The sequence below is a fragment of the Symphodus melops genome, assembly GCF_947650265.1.
Source record: "Symphodus melops genome assembly, chromosome: 8".
NCBI classification, from domain to species: Eukaryota; Metazoa; Chordata; class Actinopteri; order Labriformes; family Labridae; genus Symphodus; species Symphodus melops.
Genome location: NC_136698.1, coordinates 27,466,967 through 27,485,826, shown reverse-complemented (window position 1 = coordinate 27,485,826; position 18,860 = coordinate 27,466,967). Strand labels below are relative to the sequence as shown.

Genomic DNA, 18,860 nt, shown 5'->3' with positions numbered 1-18,860 from the left:
GTTCAAATTAATATTATAATGATACATTTTTATTTATAACGAACTTTACTTTTAAAAGTGCTACAAGTACCATAAAAACATATATATATATATATATATATATATATATATTTTAAAGGCTTTTTTAAAGAGAAAAGTTTTCAAGCCTTTAAGTATGATCTTATGATAATTACATATTTTAAACAAAAAACTAACAAAGTGCTCCCAATAGAAATCGATGGCATTAAGCGAGCGGTAGTTTGACGATCTGTGCGTGACGGTTGTTTGTGTGTCAACATTTCCCACATTTCTGTTTCATCTGAAGAGTGAGACTCTTTTATTTACCTTGACTCTGTCCACTCTCCTTCAGGACTAAAGACACAGAGACAAGGACACGAGGACGTTTACTTTCTCCGAGAGGAAACTCACCCATCAGTCTGCGACTTGTCTTCACGCCTGTTGCTGTCTATGAGCCGCTCTGAGGCCGTGCAGAGGACTTCACAATCATCCTGACACAAGGACCCCCCCCCCCCTCTGTTGAAGCCCCACAGAAGCAGCAGACAGCATGTCCTCGCCGCCCCTCCCCATGCCCTCCCTCCCCCCGAGCCCGCTGGCCATGGAGTACCTGAACGATTTTGACCTGCTGAAGTTTGAGGTGAAATCAGACACTCCTCCTCTTCCTCCTCAGTGTGCGTTTCCAAAGTCAGGCCTCCCTCATGACCCCTCCAGCTCTCCGTACACCAGCCATCCTCCACAGGACTCCAGTCTGAGCTCCAGCCCATACAACTCGCTGCCCCCCTCGCCCACGCTCAGCGACACCCACCCGCCTCCTTCGGGCTCCTCTTCCCTCTCCTCCTCCTCCTCCTCCATCTCCTTCCCTCTCTCCATCTCCAACAGCTTCACTTCCGGCATCAGCTCCGGCTCTCAGGGGAACGTGGAGGGCAGCCCGGCCCACGGAGGACCTCAGGGTCCCACCCCGGCCTCCCTGGAGGACCTGATCTGGCTGGCAGCTCTTCAGCAGCAGTTTGGAGGGGAGGTGACGGGGCCCGCTACCCTGCTGGGAGCTCTGGGAGGAGTGCCGGAGAGAGGGGACAGAGAGAGGGGGCCCGTCAATGGATTTCTGGGCTGTGAGGATGCTGTTGAGGCGTTACTGAACTCAGCTGCTGCAGCCGTCAGCACGCAGGTGAATATCACAGACTGGAGGTGTTAAGATGGACGAGATAGTTGCCAGTGTTTGAGCAGGTTTGTCTGCAACTTTTGATGGATAGATCAACTCCGGTGCATCTGTCTTAGATGTGTTGTTAAAGTTTATCGCTCATTGATAGAACAGATATTGAATCATTTTTAAACATGCAGGTATCATAAATATGATCAAATGTCTGGCGTCTACATTTTTGACGATGGTATTCGGGTTAAGGCAGCAACCATGACGACAAACGACGGTCTGTCATTGTACTATTTCAAGCCTCAAGTTAGACATTTTGACAGCTGCCATCTTGGTTTTTTCTGGCACCAAAAGTGACCAAATTTTGCAACAGGGTGGCTGTTGAGAGCAGTGAGGAGTTAGCAGATGCTAAGTCACCAATGCTAACCAGTCTGAGCTCTTAGCTTATTCATAAACTGGCCAAGAAGCTCGTTCACGATCTCCATTGTTCTTTTAAAAATATATTTTTTTGTAAGTTTGTCTTGAGATAACATTTGTTATGAATTAAAACTATACAAAGAACAAACGAAAGATTGATCAGTTGATTCAGATTTTAAGGCGATCCACTTCACTGGAGTTTTATTTTTCCATTATTAAAGTTAAGATAGCTTCAGGAAACTACGACTCAAGATTGTCTAGTAAAACATCAAAGTTAGCACCTTAAAGTAGAGCAAGAGGTTGTTTAAACATTCACCCTGTACCATTGTAAAGTTGGACTTTTTAGCATGAGGCTCAAATAGGAACTGACTCACTTTCGGACAAAGCCTCTAGTGGAAAATCAAGGAACTGCAGTTTTTAAATCAAGGCTTAATTTTTCCGCCCTGGTGGTTGCTGCTTGGTACTCCTGTCATAGCTATCTTCGGTATTGACTTTAATCCCTCCTCCTCCTCCTCCAGTTTCCGGGCCTTTCTCAGAGCTCCAGCAGTAACCTGGGAGACTCCAGCAGCGACAGTGGAGGTGACATCTCCTGCAGCAAAGGGACAGACATGTGTCACCGACCACTCGTCTTCCTCTCATCGGCCCCTCCATCGCTCCCTAACTCCGCCCCTGGCTCTGCTCCTTATCCGCAAGCCCTCAGCCCCACAGGCCGCCTTCATCACCACCAGCATCACCATCATCAGCACCACCCGCACCACCCCATGCATGGCAGCCATCACCATCACCATCACTCCGTCTCACAGGTACAAATCCCTGAAACATGAATAAATGACAACAATTAGAAAATCAGTTGCCATTGTTTAAAAGAGTTTGCCTAATGATCTCTGTAATTCACTATAATCAAATAGCGACTGTTTTCCTCTGAGGCTAAAGCTCAGGAAGGGAAGCTAATAGATGTAGCGCTGCTTTATCCCAGATTTGTAGGTCATACTTTTAATCATCATGACATTTCATTACCATTTTTTTACCTGTTTGCAATTGAAGATCAACTTATAAGACAAAGGATAGTCAAATGATTGAGACACTGGATCATATTTCAAAGTTAAATCTTAACCTTGAGCGCCTCAGACAACCGCTAATGTTAGCTGATATAGATGCCATTTTAAAAACAAGGTAACACATTTACTCATGGTGGCAGATTCTAAAAATTCAACACGCTTAAAAGTCAGACAAAAGAGAATTACAGGAAATCTTTGTGTTTTTGAACACTGAAAATTGGACATCAGGGTGTTCAGTAGTAACTGAAGGTGCTGCTTGCAGTATGAGGTAGCTAACGTAACGGTTTGCTAATGTTACATCATATGATAAGAAATACGTGGATTCCTGTTTAATGACTATTTTCCCTGGTAAAAGGGTCGTCTATCAAGAATCTGGGAGCTGTGTTTATTGAATTTAGTGAGATTCTTTTTTAGAAAGAGGATCAGTATAAAGTCTTTAAAGCTGAATAAACGACACAGCATCACTCCCAACACTTCTGTCGAGTAATTCAAACAGCTTAATGATTATTATTATTTTTTATTTCATGCACTTAAAACAAACAAACAAACAAAATGGATCAAATAAAAAAATCCAGTATGATTAGGTGATACAAAAAAAGATGTCTTTGAAAAGAAATGTGCTGGAGAAGCCAATTAAACCCAGAGGGGCTTGTCAGGTGGCTCTCCTGACGAGTAGCATATTAGTTTATAATAACTGTAATTAACTTTGTTAATATATTAAATGGTGTGATTCCAGAATGTCACAATTCATGTTTATATAATGTTTCGGATAAAGAAACACAAAACAATAATAAATAATACTTATTTAGTGTTGACCGTTTTCATTATTTAAAACAATTTGCCCGTTTCCACCAAGCAGTCCGTTTTTTAATTTTAAACATTTCTTTATTAATTCAATACGTATCCTGACATACAATGATCATTATGGAAACAATTTTTTTCTTGATGTCAAGTTTCACACACAGATTACAATAACATAACCATATAGGTACCAAGGAGAAAAAAAAAAACAGTACAAAAATGAGCGTCAGGCGGCGTAAGCGTCAGCAACGTAAAAGCTAGCCAACATAGCAGTGCGACGCGGTAAACAAAGGAGGAGAGAGCTGCACCACTGAGCTTGACCACGAGGCGGCGCCACACGCTGACATTATTCGCAAAAAAAATAAACAACAAAAACAGCTTTGATATCACTCTCTGGATATATCCATTTAAACATGCTATATGCATTGTGTCTATCTCCAGTCTTTATGCTCGTGTCAGTAATATAAAGCTAGCTAAAAAAGTTTTACCAAAAACATTTGACCAACTTTTGACTGTGGAAATGTCATTAGATGCAAACCGTACTGAACCGGACCAACACGTAAAAGTCTGACCATGATCGGCTCTGAACGTCGTTGTCATGGAAACACATGGAGGAGGAGGACTCTGTCTTGAACAAATGATCAAGAAAGAAAAAACAAAGCACCCGCGACGGACTCATTTGAAGATCAGGAAGTTCTCCTGTCCGTACTTTCTCGAGGTTAAAGGAATACGTTTAGAGGTGAAAGAGTCGATGTGACACTTGTGGCATTAGAGGGCTGAGCGGGAGGAGAGAGGGATTGAACAGTGACGGATTAGGATTAGGACATTAGAACATGGTTATTAATGTCTGTGCCGATCTGAAGTATCACTTTAAGGCTCTCTGTTTACATGACGACGACAAGAGAAGCTAAATATCTGATTTATTATGAAAGAATCTGTTTTTCTGCAACGCATTGAAGCATTTATTTGCATTATTTATAATGTTTTAAAGCAGTTTGAAAAGAGCGAACACATCATAAATATCAAGCTATTAATAAAGGTACTTTCAGTGCTAAGATATGTGAAATGCACAAAAAAAAATTATAAAATTTTTAATAAATCATCCTCAACAAATTAGAGCCAACAAAGTTAAATGCGCTTTTAAATGAATGTATTTGCACTTAAGCACAAATATTTAAATATGTTTTGTAAACCATGATATGGAAGAGTTAAAAGTTACTGATATGGGGATTTTTTTTTATTGCTATTTTAGAGGCTTCTTTATTCGATAGTGCAGCACAGGCGTTTTCTTCTTGATAACTTTTATGGAGTTAATTGAGTAAAAACCTAATTTGAGTAATTATGTAAAAACGTGTTGGAATGACCACATGTGAACAGAACAAACTACACTTACTCCTCCTGGATCTCAGTTCAAACACATTTGAATTTGTTGTGTGCTCGATGGGGATGTCTGAGGAGCTCCATGTGGAGCATGCTGTGAGCTTATGATAATATCTGCTATTATTGCTGTGTGTAATCCTGATAACTGTCACCCACACTCAGTCAGATTACACCACAGATTATAGACATGTGGAGATGAAATGTGCCCCCTGACAGACACACATACTGTATATGTCCCACACTCATATGACACCTTCAGATGTTTAAATCAACACATTTCCAGCTTGTTTCTCAACATTATTTCCCGCGTGTGTTTCTCTGTCTGTTCCTCAGTGTGGCGTGAACGAGCGTTTCTCAGACGAGCAGCTGGTGAGTCTGTCGGTCCGCGAGCTGAACCGACACCTGCGGGGCGTGAGTAAGGACGAGGTCGTGCGTCTGAAGCAGAAACGACGCACGCTAAAGAACCGCGGCTACGCGCAGTCCTGCCGATACAAACGGCTGCAGCACCGCCACGCTCTGGAGTCGGAGAAACATGTGCTCACGCAACAGGTACGCTTGCTCCACGTGTAGTCCTAAATCATGACAAATAAGGGAAGAGCATCCTGCATCAGACGCTCCTCATATATCCTTCCTGACACTTAGTCAAAGGGCCTCATGTTGCAGATGGAGGGGCCCATGAACAGGATCCTAAATGTTTCCGCTACGCCCCTGCTAGCAAGTCACTTTTACCAAACAAGCATTTTCCATGCAGACGTGCAACGGCAAAAGTGCTTCACGAACCAGAAGGCCAGAAAAGAGAATCAACGTGACAACAATATTTTTTCATTATGTGAGGATAAAAAAAAACTTATCAAAAACTGAAAAATATTGATAAAATGAACACAAATATTTAAATCCCCAAGATAAAAATATATGTTCATAAATATAGTGAATAAAGATCAGATTATCTGCGATCACTAAGATGAGGAGTTAAGAAGGGCAAGTTTTTCAATCAATCTTTATTTATATAGCGTCAATTCATAACAGGCGTTATCTCGAGACACTTGTGGTTTTTAAAATACAGTCATGAAGAATAAAAGATTTATAGGTGGCACATTTTTCAAATTTGAACGCAAAAATGCACTTTAAATTTTCCATCTTTGATTCAATCAAGGATTTTGGTCTCTTATCTTAAACCTCATGAATACAAAGAGGTTTCCCTCTGACTGCCACTTGTTGCTAACGGAAGCTAACGTGAGCCGTCCTCTCTTGCTCCCGTCCTCAGTTGGAGCAGCTGCAGTGTGAGCTGACTCGAGTGCTGAGGGAGAGAGACGCCTACAAAGCTCGCTACGAGAAGCTCCTCGGCACCAACCACGGCATCGCCGGCGACGCACCGCCGACCCGCGCCGGCACCAACCCACCTTCACCGCCCCCTGATTACTTCCTCTGAGTGGAACCCAGAGAGGGAGGAGACGGTGAAAGGAGGCCAGCCAACATGCAGCGATCGATGATGAGTAATCAGGAGGACTCGTACGTGTTCAGCATGTTTGTGTTTGAAGGGAAGTGGTGAAAAAGAGACATGGACAGGCTGTTTCTTCAACTGTGAAATCCCCCCCTGATTGATGAAAGGGGAGCTGACTGTTAATGCAGAGAGTTAGACTCGGCTCTAGGCTGCTACGAGGATTCAGTTTGATTTTTACTGTGAATGATTGTTGCACAAGAAGTGGCTGACAGCTTTTTTTTTTTTTATGGTACATCAGAGCAAAACTGGGTCACAAATACTCTGAAAATGGGGAAAGCTTTATTTAAAGGGAAATTCTGATGTTTTCAAATCTAGGCTGTATTTTTTGTTTATCACATATTTGGGGGGGTTGAATGCCTAAAGAGTGTTGGAACTGCTCCAGTAGATCGCTTCAGCCGGCAGCGGTAAAACAAGCGGTAATGGCTGCAATGTGTAAGTTGGCTGACAGCTGTAATTATAGTCACTGACAGGATCCCTGCAGAGATCCACGATTATTTTACTTCATTGACAGAATCAGTACTTTAAACTGCAGTGGCTTGTTAACCGCTGCTTCAAATTTCTAATTAGTTGGTATTCCTGTCTGACTTTAAAAATATATATATATTTATATTTGTAACCCATAACATCAACAAAAGGCAGCTGTAGCCGTGCATGGAAATAAAGGTAGCCTGCGATAAACATGGCCACGAACTAAAAACCTCCAAGAACGCCTTCAGATTGAACTCTGATGGGTGGAGCATATAGCACTTCCTGGTTGTTTTCTTCAAAGGGAGGAGCATGCACACTGAAGCCACGCCCACCCCGCTGCTTCCCCTCTCAAGCTAACAGAAGCTCTCAGCTCCCATCATGACGGGCTTTAAAAGCTCGTTCTCCATCAGTCTTGGTGTTAGGAATGGTGAAACCAGCGTTTGGCTCTTCCTGGTCAGTGCAGTCACGTGTGTGTTGCTCTCCTGACGCGTGTTGCGTACGTCTTCCACGCCGCCGTGAGTCGCAGCATCCGACCGTACGACTGGCTTTATAATCATCTTCACTAACGCTGCCCATCCAAGTATTAATATTCTTCACACGTTTGTATTTCTGTAAAGAAGGAAAAAGAAGGTGTGCCCGACTCTGCCTCTGATTTGTTTCTTTATCCGAGACTGACCAATCAGAGGCAGAGGAGGGAGTGTCGGAGGAAAATATGGAACAAAGATTCAAAACAAGACGGAACATTTTACTGTAAAATACATGAAGAGTTCATATTTGAAAGGTCAGGGGAAAACAATATTTTATTTTTTTATTTTATTTTATTTTACTATATTGATCCCCGAGGGGAATTTTATTTATTTTTTTTAAGTTTTGAATAAAAAAAATAATAATTTGTTAACTTAATACTTAACAAAAAAATAATAAAAAAAATTTTTTTATTTATTTTTTTTAAATTACAAGTACCTAATTCACCTCAGGGATCAATACAGCAAAATTGAATAAAAAAATAAATTACTGACTTGCCAATTGAGTTCGGTGAATTTGAAGAAAGCAAAGTCACAGTTATTCTACGTTATAAAAAAACTCTTCCATCTCTTAAATCTCTGTCAGGACCTTTTTCTGTAATCTTGTCGGAGAGTTAGAGTTATAATTACATCAGCATGTCCACAATAGACCCAAAAGATTCACACCTGCAGGCTGAAGCTAGTTTCTGGAGCAGTACCAAACCTTTTTGTAGTTCTCTTAAAACATTAGCAAACAGGGCCTACGATAAAGAGACGGTGGAAACCCCTTTAAAGCGTATTAACAGTCACCGACAGCTCATCTTATTACCTATGCAATATCTCGTACTCTACATGGAGTGGCTCAAACTGTAAAGCTGTGTTTTTTTTTTCTTCTGAAAGCTGCTGAAGCTGCAGAGGTCTGAGTAGTGCTGCGGTGCTGGATGTGGAGTGCTATGGGCTTTGGGTAAAGTATCCACGGCATGCGGGTGTATTTGCCAGCTGATATTTCACAGTTGCCTACCAAAGTGTTGAAGCTCACCAGGACTTGTGATTCCTTTGTAACATGAATAATCATCTAGATGACAGAATGTACAAGGATCCCTTTTTAACGAGGATCTTCCAGTGATTGTGCTAAATGAATAGTGAGAATAAAGCTCTTTTTTTTTAAAGCGGAGATATCTACCTTTTGCGGTTTGATCTCCACAGAATGAGTTTTTAAAAGTACAGACAGAGAGGCGTGTGACCCACGGCAGCCGTGGCGTGATTTGTGCGCTTGTGTCCACACTATAGAGGAGCTATTTTCAGGCAGAATTAAACACCTCTGTAACAGGCACCATCAACAGATTTATGCAACAACACCGAGCTCGACTGGACTCTGTGGGAACAAACAAAAAAAAACGTTAAAGTGCAGGGATTAAAAATCATAAAAAAGCTCTTTTTCATGGAGACACCTTCATGAGGTCATTGCCAGGGTTCATGCATTCATTAGAGCTATTTATTTTGTTTGGGTGTAGGTTCAAATAAATTGTTCTTTTTATTTATTCACTTATTTATTCAGTATTTATTGTTTATTTATGTACTGATTTTACTGGTTTTATTCCACTAGCGTGTATTTTTACCTTCTTACATTTTATTCAAACTGTGAATAGAGTTCAAACCAAATGACAGCCATGATCACGGCTTCCTGCTCCTGTTGTAGTGTGGTTTCATATGCATCTGAAATAAACTGAATTTTACCTTCCCCCTGTGTTGTTGCTGTATTGTGTTTTTTTTTTTTTTTTTTTGTGCAGCAGGTTTTAACCTCTTCCATTCACCTCTCTGAGCATCTCCCACATTTTCTCTGCAGCTCGTCCGGCTCAGTGCGTCTCTCTCTCTCTCTGTCTCTCTGTCTCTGTCTCTTTATCTGTGAGCCTCTATAGTGAGGCAGTGACCCTGGGTGTGCTCTGTTTGGGATGACCTCATCTTCGGCTCTACCTCCCTCTCTGTGTCTCTCGCTCTCTCTCTGGCCTGTATAATAGGAGCAGGATTAGGGCTATAATAGCGGCCCTGGCTGCTCACTGCCGGAGTCCATTGTGTCTTTGTGTTGGAGGGACACACCAGCGCTCAGGGACACACTCACTTTTTGACAGAAAACATGTCCAAATACACTCCTTGGATCTGCCTCTACAATAACTTGACTCCATACATGAGGCGTGTGAGTCTTCACACAGACACGAGTTAAAGAGGACGACCTTCAAATTGTTCTGAAAGTCGAGGAAGCAGAAAAAGGTGTCATGCTTGTTTGTTTCTGAAAGGAAAACCCCATCATGACACATCTTCATGATATATTCTCCACTGGGGAAAAAAAAGAAACTCACACTGAAGTGAACGCACCGAGTGAGGAGATTTGTGTTGTGCCGCCCCCTAGTGGCCAGTCTTGGTATCGCCCTCCATCTTTCAGGGGTCAGATAGGAGATTCGTGACACTGTGCATATTACAGCTTTCTGCAGCTCAGCTCCACCTTAAATGAAGAGCTGCATGCACCAGCAGGGAACTCTGACAGCGCGTGAGTCCCACGAGAGGGTTTGGGAGGAGGAGGAAGAGGAGGAGGAGGAGGAGGAAGAGGAGGAGGGGCCGCTTTAATCTCTCCAGTTCCTCTGCAGAAAGTCCAAATTTTAACTTGGCAAATCAGTGAGTCAGAGAGAGAGAGAGAGAGAGAGAGAGAGAGAGGAAAAGAAAAAAAAGAGAGGGAGGTGATGAATGACGGTGCTGCCGACTGCAGATCTGGACCTGGGCCCTAACCTGAGAGAGAGAGAGAGAGAGAGGGAGAGAGAGAGAGAGAGAGAGAGAGAGGGAGAGAGAGAGAGAGCGCGCGCACGGTGCTTACTTTGTAGTTGCAGAGATCCGCGTGAGACAGGTGAGATGCTGCTGCTCGTGCTGGGGTTCTCAAAGTGGGGATGAGGGGGAGGTGTGCGGGGGAGGAGGGGGGGGGGGTTCTGTGACATTTGGAGTCCTAATCCCCGGTCGGTCTCTCAGTTTGCAGATGCCGACAGATGTGCCGACAGGAGACGACAGGCTTGACGCGGAGGAGAAAGAGAGCGCGGTGAGTCCGGGGTTAGAAGCCTTACATTATTATTATCACGTCCTCATCTAAATCAGCCAATCAGATAGGAGGGAGAAAGGTTGGTTTGTGGTGATGTTTGATGGAGCTGTGTGTGTGTGTGTGTGTGTGTGTGTGTGTGTGTGTGTGTGGGTGGGTGTGTGTTTGTTTAGGTGGGTGGAGGTGCAGAGAGAGGGTGTCCTGCTTTACAACCACTTTCTTTTTTATTCACCACATCGAAAGCTCTGCTTTCTAGGGAAACGTGTGTGAGCTGTTAAAAGCATCAGTAGGCTTTAATGTAGCTTTAATATTTGGATTAAATTTGTGCAATAATAAAAATATCACAAGTTAATGTTGGATATTTTCACAGTTTGAAGATTGAAGTTCTTTCTCTTGTTTTTGTGTTTGAATTGTTGGTCCACACAGACTTCATCATTATTGTGTTGGTTGAGCTCAAACTGGACTTCAAACATTCAGACATGTTGTTGTGAATTAAATGGTGTTACTCCTGACTAACATAATGATGATGCAGATGGAGATTGATTATCTCTAAAGTGGTCAATCAGACCCAGACTGAGCATGCTCCAACGTCACGTGTTCCTCACACAGTCCCAGGTTCTGATCTGGAAACTTTGAACTCCGGCTTCAGTGGGTTCATGTGGGTTCAACGAGTCTGTCACAAGGACGACGTGCTCGGAAAAATATGACCAATCATATTTGAGCACATCGTGTTTTTTTTTTGTTTCCAAAGTGTGTGTGTGACGTCACGTGAGCTCCGAGACGTCAAACAGCACAAACACGTAGCGTTTAAGTCACGTTGTCTTCAGATATTTATCATGGACTGAGGGTTCTGCATTTTCACTGTGAGCGCTGTGGTTTCGCACAAAGTGAAAAAACAGCTGCAGTTCCTGGAGTGTCCACTTGAGGCCGGGAAGTCTCACACACACACACACACACACACACCTGCTCATTTTTAGAGCAGAAAAAAACATATTTAGAGCCTGCTACACAAAAAACCTAAAGTCGTCTATCGGCACACACTGTCCACTGTTTGTATCTTACAAAGGACAGATCTTAAACGGGTTTATCAGGAGGCTAAAGTCAGACGCCATAGCTAGCTTGAACAGGACGAGTACGAGTCATTGTGCTCTGAAAAACGTCGCCTTCAACTCTTCAAAGGATCGTTAAGATTTATTGATGCTGCTCTGTGTCCGAGTAAATATCAAACTGGTTTCTAACAAACTCGTCAAAAAGGACGGTAAAATAACGTCAGAGTTGCGTTAGCATGATGTCGTTAAAAACCCGTTTATTGATTAGCGGTGTAGAGGGAATGTAAGACGTCATCAGAGCCTGTGTTTTTGACTGAACTGGGGATATTTGAGCATCATTCAGTGTTGTGATTAAAATGGGTGAAGTGCAGGATGTGTCTGCACACAGTCAGCTGAAGGTCTCCTGTCTTCATGGAGGCGTAGCAACAATGCTAAGCTAACTGATGCCACCGACATGCACATGTGGCTCAGGGTGGTTTCAGTCTTATATAAGAGGAGCCTTTAATGTTACATAAAGCGAGCCGTGTTCTGTGCTGCAGGGCGACAGCATGACTCTGTCCAGCACGCCGACCGTCCGCCGAGGCAGCACCCCTCTGCCCATCAAACACCAGCTCAGACGAGAGGAGGCCGTCCACGATGACTGCGACTGGACATCGGGAGCAGCCGGGCCCTCGGCGGCGGCTCCCATCACCTTCAGCCCGGCGCTGGACGACGCCCCCACCGTGGCTGTGGAGGGCCGACCTGAGGGCCCCCTGAGAGTCGCCCTGCTGGGGCAGAACGGCGTGGGGAAGTCGTCTCTGGCTCTCGCTCTGGCGGGGGACATGGACCGTGCTGCGTCTGTGGATTCTGAAGGTACGGAGCCGTGTTGGTAAATAAATCCCAGAATGCAGTTCTCCTGCGAGGCCTAACTTGCTGCTTCCTGTCCTCAGGGGAGGGTTACGTACGCATCGTGACCGTGGATGACGAGGAGAGCACCATCATTATTTATGACAACTGGAGACAGGTGAGGCTGCTCCCTCCTCTCTGCAGCCGTGTCTGAGTTTATATCAGGGTACATTATGAACCTTCATGGTTGGAGTCAATCTGACGTCACAGCTTCAAACGTCTTCCAGCTCTGACGTTGGTTAAATATGAAATGAACGTGGCTCCTCCCTCTCCGTCAGTGTCTGAAGTTCATCTCTAAATAAGATGCGTTCAGGCTCCAAGGTTTCACGTTCCCAGAAATCCACTCTGTGTCTCGTATCAGATGAATCCTGGTGTGAAGTCTGATATTTAGCACACGTTTTATACAATGGAGTGAGCTTGTTCACACACACACACACACACACACACACACACACACACACACACACACACACACTCACAGGATGCACAACGGCACAGTTTGGTACGAGTGCATTTGCTGATACAGTTTTTAATGGCACAGAGGGCTGAGGGACGAGCATGCACACACACACACACACACACACACACACACACACACACACACACACACACGCACACACACACGCACACAGATGTACAGAGTCCAGTGTGCTGAGAACAGGTGACCGGAGCGCTCTGTGCACACGAGGCTGTTAGCTCCTCTTCAATAAGAAAAAAGTTTCATATTGTTGCTTTAAAGATGAAATGTGTTATGAAATGACGTCGGCATCATCCCGCCTTATTTACATTAATTTATTTTTTCCAAATTGAGGATAAAAGCAAACAACCCCAAACATGAATTGGACCCCATGATGAGAATCTGCACAGATATAAATGTGTTTGTTAGCATCGATGTGGTCGACAGAGGAAAGCTCATTATCAGCTTGTTTTGCACATCTTACCTCTTTTCCCCTCGAGTGCACTTCAGTGTGTGTGTGCGTGTGTGTGTGTGTGTGTGTGTGTGTGTGAGAGAGAGAGCGCTCCCCACGGAGCAGATGTGTCAAACGACTGCTTTAATGTGGCTGATTTGGGCGGATGTGTGAAGACAACTGAAGTGATGACACAGTCTGTCTGTGTGGACGTGTTACTCTTTGCATAATGAGTTTTATCTGTTGTGAGAAAAGCTGGAAGGGTTCCGCCTTGTTTGGGAATCGTCTCCTATAATCCTGGTGTGTGTGTGTGTGTGTGTGTGTGTGTGTGTGTGTGTGTGTGTGTGTCGTTAGAGACGAGTGCAAACATTTCCCTCAGAGGACGCTCAGCTCGGCCTGGAGACAGACCGAGGCCTGATCAGCTCGTGAAGTATTTACTCACGGGGATATTTTCATTTCTCTGTGTGTGTGTGTGTGTGTGTGTGTGTGTGTGTTGCCGAGGATCAGGTGTTCTACAGGTGTAATTCTCACTGAGTCACACGGGATTTCGAGGGAGCTCTCACTTGGCTGCTGTTTTCCTGCGCACACACACACACACACACACACACACAACAATATTTATGAGAGCCATGGAGAGTGAACTGTCTCCGTCTCTGTCCGCAGTCTGAGACCTCCGAGGCCTCACGAGTCAAGAGCTAAATAATCTTCTTGGACTGAGTCCGAGTCGAGCCAGGAGGAGGAGTGTGATGATTCAGTCAGACGCTCTGAGAGTCAAATAAAAAGTGAAGTTCGTCTCCGTCCCCGCAGGACTTGTCCGCCCTGCTGTGTGAGGTGTGCGTCCTCGTCTTCTCCGTGACGGACAGGCGGAGTTTCCATCGCACCGCTCAGCTGAGACTCCTCCTGAGAGAGAATCAGCCTCAGACTCCCATCATCCTCGTGGGGAATAAGAGCGACCTGGTTCGCACGCGTGAGGTCACCGCTCAAGGTAAGACGCACCTGCACAGGTTTACCTGGGGCCCTCACACGCACGGAGCCCGGGGACGTAAAAACGCCGAATGCATTCGATTTCTTCACGCCGCATCACAGAAACAGATTGTAGGAGGAGGAGGATTTATTTATTTATTTAATTATATTAAATCTGGTGGTTGGAGAAGAACTAATGAAGATGTTTACAGCAGAGCAACACGATGAATCCCTCATCTCATCAAGTGTTCATTAAAGACACATCACACAAGGCGGGACTTCCTGTCTCACTGAGCACACCTGCTTCACCTGCTGGATGGAAACCTGGACATAATGACATCATGTATTATTATTATTATTATTATTATTATTATGTCCATGCTTTCACACCACAGAGGAGATTACAGATTGCTTTCAGCTCCTCAGATTAAGTGTGTGTGTGTGTGTGTGTGTGTGGGGAACAATAAACCTGGAGATATAAATTCATACAGCTAATAGGCAGTTTTTATTAGGCCTAGTTATAAATTAATCGAACTTCCTGTTATTAATCATCTTTTTTTCTTTCTTTTTTTTTTTAAGCTTTATTCAAGAAGAGTAATGCACATATACAGTCAGCTAAACAAAAACAATACCATAATGTAAATTAACCGATTAAATTATAAAATTAAATACAGTTAAACAGAAAAAAAAGTAACATACAGAATATAAATAAATAAATGCATTTGTAAATAATGATTTAAATGGAGGGGGAAAGGTTTTAGAGTGACGCAGATGTTTGGTCCATTTGTTGTTATTAATTAAAAAGAGTGATTTAATAAAGGACTTCAGATTATAGATTAAATTAGCTGCACGTGACGTGACATTTCATGGTTACATTCGCAAAGCATTGTGGGAGGTAAAATGCAATTTATTTCCTGAAAGTATGCATCCGATTCATTCTGCACAAAAAAAAACAAAAAAAAAACAGGAAGTGAGTCTCCATGCTGACATGTTCAGTCTACTGAGAAGAGCGTCCTGCAGATTGAACGGACCGATGAGTCAGCTGCACAGAGTAAATATAAACTCATCACAGCCAATCAGCCGCACACACCTGACCCCGAGTCCCTCACCAAATCACTGCAGACAGTCTCAATATCACATCAAACTGAGCAAATCAAAACCTTTTTTTCCCCCATCATATTCATAATAAAATCAGGGCCGAGGTTTATCGGTTTCACAGCTGTTGTTGTTGTTGTTGTTGTTGTTGTTGTTGTTGACATTTTCAGATGCGGGTTTGTTTGGGTAAACGAAGGCGTAGGGTGAAGTGCTGTGTGTGAACATGTAAATGTCAGTATCACAGCTTCATCACAGTGTGGGAGGACGAAGGGTTAAAGAGCGGAGGATGCAGTGTGTCGGCACAGCCTCAATGTTCAGCCTTCAAGTATTGATCGCTCATCGTTTATGGTGATGATTAAAAAAAGCAATAATTACAGACAACACGTTAAAGATATCAACGTGTCTTTACTGAGTCTGAAAGTGGGAGGAGTTATTCCTGGCAAGGTCCAAACCTGTCAACAAACAGACATCCAGGCAGAAGTTGACTACAACTCCCAGGGTGCACTGCGTCTTTTCCAAGAGATAAACACTTTAAAGATGTTTACCTGCTGTGTGTTGACTTATTTAACTTAAACACGATACAACGATGAATTACAAGGTAGACGGCGGGACTTAACGTTGTGATGCTTGTTAATTGGTGGAAAAACGTGTTTACGCGATACATACAGAAATGTACGTTGGTGTAATTCCAGGATGCGTCTGCAGAGGGCGCTGCAGGGCTTGTCCTGCAAATCACGGATGAAACCAAGAGTTTCACAAGACGGCTTCAAGCCTCAGTGTGAGCGGTGGAGACTCTCTCCTCCCCCGGCAGCCCTGCAGCGTTCTGACCCGCCTCCCTCTGGAAAAGTGGACCACAGTGTAACGGAGGCTTTAAAGAGACCTTTCCAGCAGAGGCTGAAATGAGGGATTTTACTGGTGACAGTGTAAGATAATGAAGGCGCTGTTTTAGCAACAAATGCATAGCAGGCTGCATAAACATACTAAAATGATATGACAAAGGAGCTCAGAGGAACTTTTAGCAGATCAATAACTTTCTTTGCACGCATGCAATGACCGTACCTCTGCATGAAAGTCCAAAATGAGGATAATATGGAATTGATTTATTGAACCTTTATTTATCCAGAAAAAGTCCCACTGAGGTTAAAAACCTCTTTGCTCGAGGGGGTTTGCATGGGCAGATCTGAGGGTGTGACAGTGGAGGAGCTCAGACAGGTAAGGGGGCGGAGCCAGGTTCAGAAACGAGCAGACATACGTGAAGCTCCATCATTGATTCGTTCTGCAGCAGAGCTCTTCATACCGGACATGAGTCAAATAGAGGATGTGATTCATGCATGGATGAGATTACAGGCTTATAAACTCTGTGTTTAGAGCCAGTGGTGATTCGAGAGTCTGGTGGGGCCCGAGGTGAAAATCATTTTGGGGCCCCTCCTACCAGCGTTTTTTTTTCCCCTGTTTCTCTTTCCTCTCCTACAGACCGATAACTCCTCATCATTTTCATTATTATTATTATTATTTTTTTATTAACTAAACTTTGTTTATTCAAAGTAAAAATGTGCGCCTGGTCAGACGGGGCCCCCTGAGGGAGGCTTCAGACGGGGCCCACTGAGGGAGGCTTCAGACGGGGCCCACTGAGGGAGGCTTCAGACGGGGCCCCCTAAGGGAGGCTTCAGATGGGGCCCACTGAGGGAGGCTTCAGGCGGGGCCCCCTGAGGGAGGCTTCAGGCGGGGCCCCCTGAGGGAGGTTTCAGGCGGGGCCCCCTGAGGGAGGTTTCCGACTGTCGTTGCAAAATTTGCACATTTTGTGCCATTACTTTGGTTTAAAGTTTGTGAGCCCTCGGGGGGGGCCCCCTGCTGGTCTGGGGCCCCAAGCAGCTGCAGGGTCGGATCAGCAATTATTAAACTTAAAGGGACCATGAAGGGGAATGTTGATCTCTATGTTTTATTGGCTAACTCTCTTTTTTTAGAGTCTTTCCAGCGCTGTGCGTAAATGTCTCATTTTAATAAGAAGGGAAGATAAGAAGTGTGTGAAGATCTTTGATCTTTTCTACTTCATGGTAAAAGTCGTTTTATGTGTTTGCCTGGAAAGTCACCAAAGTGAATCTTCTTCATGATCTCCCGTCTCGCCTCCTGGCACGTTTACAATGGCTGAAAGTTATTTGTCTTTTATTCGCTGGATAATTTTCGCCCCTCAGGAACGATACGATGGACACGAAGAAGTGACACATTTCTCCGTCACACAGCAGAGTGTTAGGAGCCTGCGCTCAGGGGACGCAGCAGATCAATGCTTGATTGTTTGTATGACGGTCAAGTAGTGCCACGTAAGAAATGAAACAGAGTCAAACAAGCACATAACAACCCGGCCCTGAAACCTTGTCCTTTCTCTCCTGTGTGTTTTGCAAAATTGAATTAAAGACATGTCTCATCTTTCAAAGGAAGTACTGGTTTTTTGTGTGTTTTTTTTTAGAGCGGCGAAAGCTCAAGTTTTCCCCGCTGACCGTAAACTGAATATCTGTCTTTATTCACCTCGTTCCTCCTCAGAAGCGATGTCCAGCGCCGCCCTCTACAACTGCCTCTACCTGGAGATCTCCGCCTCCCTGGACCACCGCACGCCCGAGCTGCTGGAGTGCGCTGTTCGACTAGCGAGGGGCCAGCCTCCGTGGCCCCCGGGGACCAGCGCGGAGGACATGATGAGCGGCGGCCAACGAGAGAGCATCACCACCAAGGCCAAACGCTTCCTGTCCAGCCTGGTGCCCCGATACCCGAGAGAGAGAGAGGTGGGCAAGTTCATGAGACAGAAGTCCCGCTCGTGCCACGACCTGGGGGCGCTGTGATTGGACGACGAGAGAAGGAAGTGCAAAAAGACGGAGTGAAGGAAGGACAATGTCCGATGGTTATGGGAGCAGAGGAAACAGGGAGACAGCAATGTTAGTGATGTATTTCTGTTCGGTAAATATCCACATTTTGTACACTACAGTAAACATAGAAATAGTGTTGTAAATAAAATATAGAAGTGATGCATAACGACTGCCTTCAAAGCTTCGACAGATTAATAAATTTCTTTTTTTTTTTGAGTCTTGAGAAACTCGCTGCATCTCTGCCTTTTTATTCACGCCGGTTAATTCATCCGTGTGGATGCATTGAACACTTTGAACTGAGACGGAGTCATGACCACGCACAGCCACCAGCTCATTAGCGTGCTAGCTTTCGTTGATGATTCATGTTGTGCTCATTTTACTTTCAGACATGGCGGTTTCCATGAGGATAGTGGAATACCAGCGAGGGGGGAGAAAAGACTTCACAGATAAAAACCAGACTTAGAGAGCCGGAGACGTAACCACAGATATTGTATATGGAGGGATTGTTGCCATGCTACAGTTGTCAAGGCGACCTGCATCACACAGTGTGTGCATACACCTGTGCTCTTTATGCTGCATAGAGTCCCTGATGAGACGGCTGATTCTTGTGCAGTAAATTGTGTCTCCTGAACAGAAAGATTTAAAAAAAATCAGAGGATTTTTTTTCAGCCTCTCGCTCGCTCGCTCTCTCTCTCTCTCTACGCTCAGCACTTCCATCCTCCCACTCACGCCCACACGTGGACAAAGATTTAGC

The 18,860-nt window shown here is 44.3% G+C and overlaps 2 protein-coding genes across 4 annotated transcripts in view; both read left to right on the top strand.

Moving 5' to 3' along the window:
* Positions 1-6,573, top strand: part of nrl (neural retina leucine zipper) — a 9,133-nt gene extending 2,560 nt beyond the window's left edge. The window contains exons 2-5 of one of the 2 annotated variants that reach the window (XM_079349963.1): positions 350-1,162; positions 2,080-2,364; positions 5,134-5,349; positions 6,065-6,573. In XM_079349963.1, coding sequence (XP_079206089.1) covers positions 545-1,162; positions 2,080-2,364; positions 5,134-5,349; positions 6,065-6,229 — 1,284 coding nt within the window. In that variant the 5' untranslated portion in view covers positions 350-544 and the 3' untranslated portion in view covers positions 6,230-6,573. Of the gene's footprint in view, positions 1-330; positions 1,163-2,079; positions 2,365-5,133; positions 5,350-6,064 lie in introns of those variants that run through there. The other variant, XM_079349964.1, reaches the window with a different exon arrangement.
* A 3,344-nt stretch (positions 6,574-9,917) lies between these two features.
* Positions 9,918-18,438, top strand: LOC306828384 (GTP-binding protein REM 2-like). 2 transcript variants are annotated; one of them, XM_079350833.1, is made up of 6 exons: positions 9,918-9,942; positions 10,288-10,354; positions 11,940-12,252; positions 12,330-12,403; positions 14,001-14,178; positions 17,790-18,438. In XM_079350833.1, the coding sequence occupies exons 2-6, from the start codon at positions 10,295-10,297 to the stop codon at positions 18,080-18,082; spliced, it is 918 nt and encodes a 305-aa protein (XP_079206959.1). In that variant the 5' UTR covers positions 9,918-9,942; positions 10,288-10,294; the 3' UTR covers positions 18,083-18,438. The 2 variants fall into 2 exon arrangements, with proteins under 2 accessions (XP_079206959.1, XP_079206958.1); XM_079350832.1 differs by lacking the exon at positions 9,918-9,942 and adding an exon at positions 10,010-10,168 and having other exon boundaries at positions 17,790-18,437.
* The last annotated feature ends 422 nt before the right edge of the window (positions 18,439-18,860 follow it).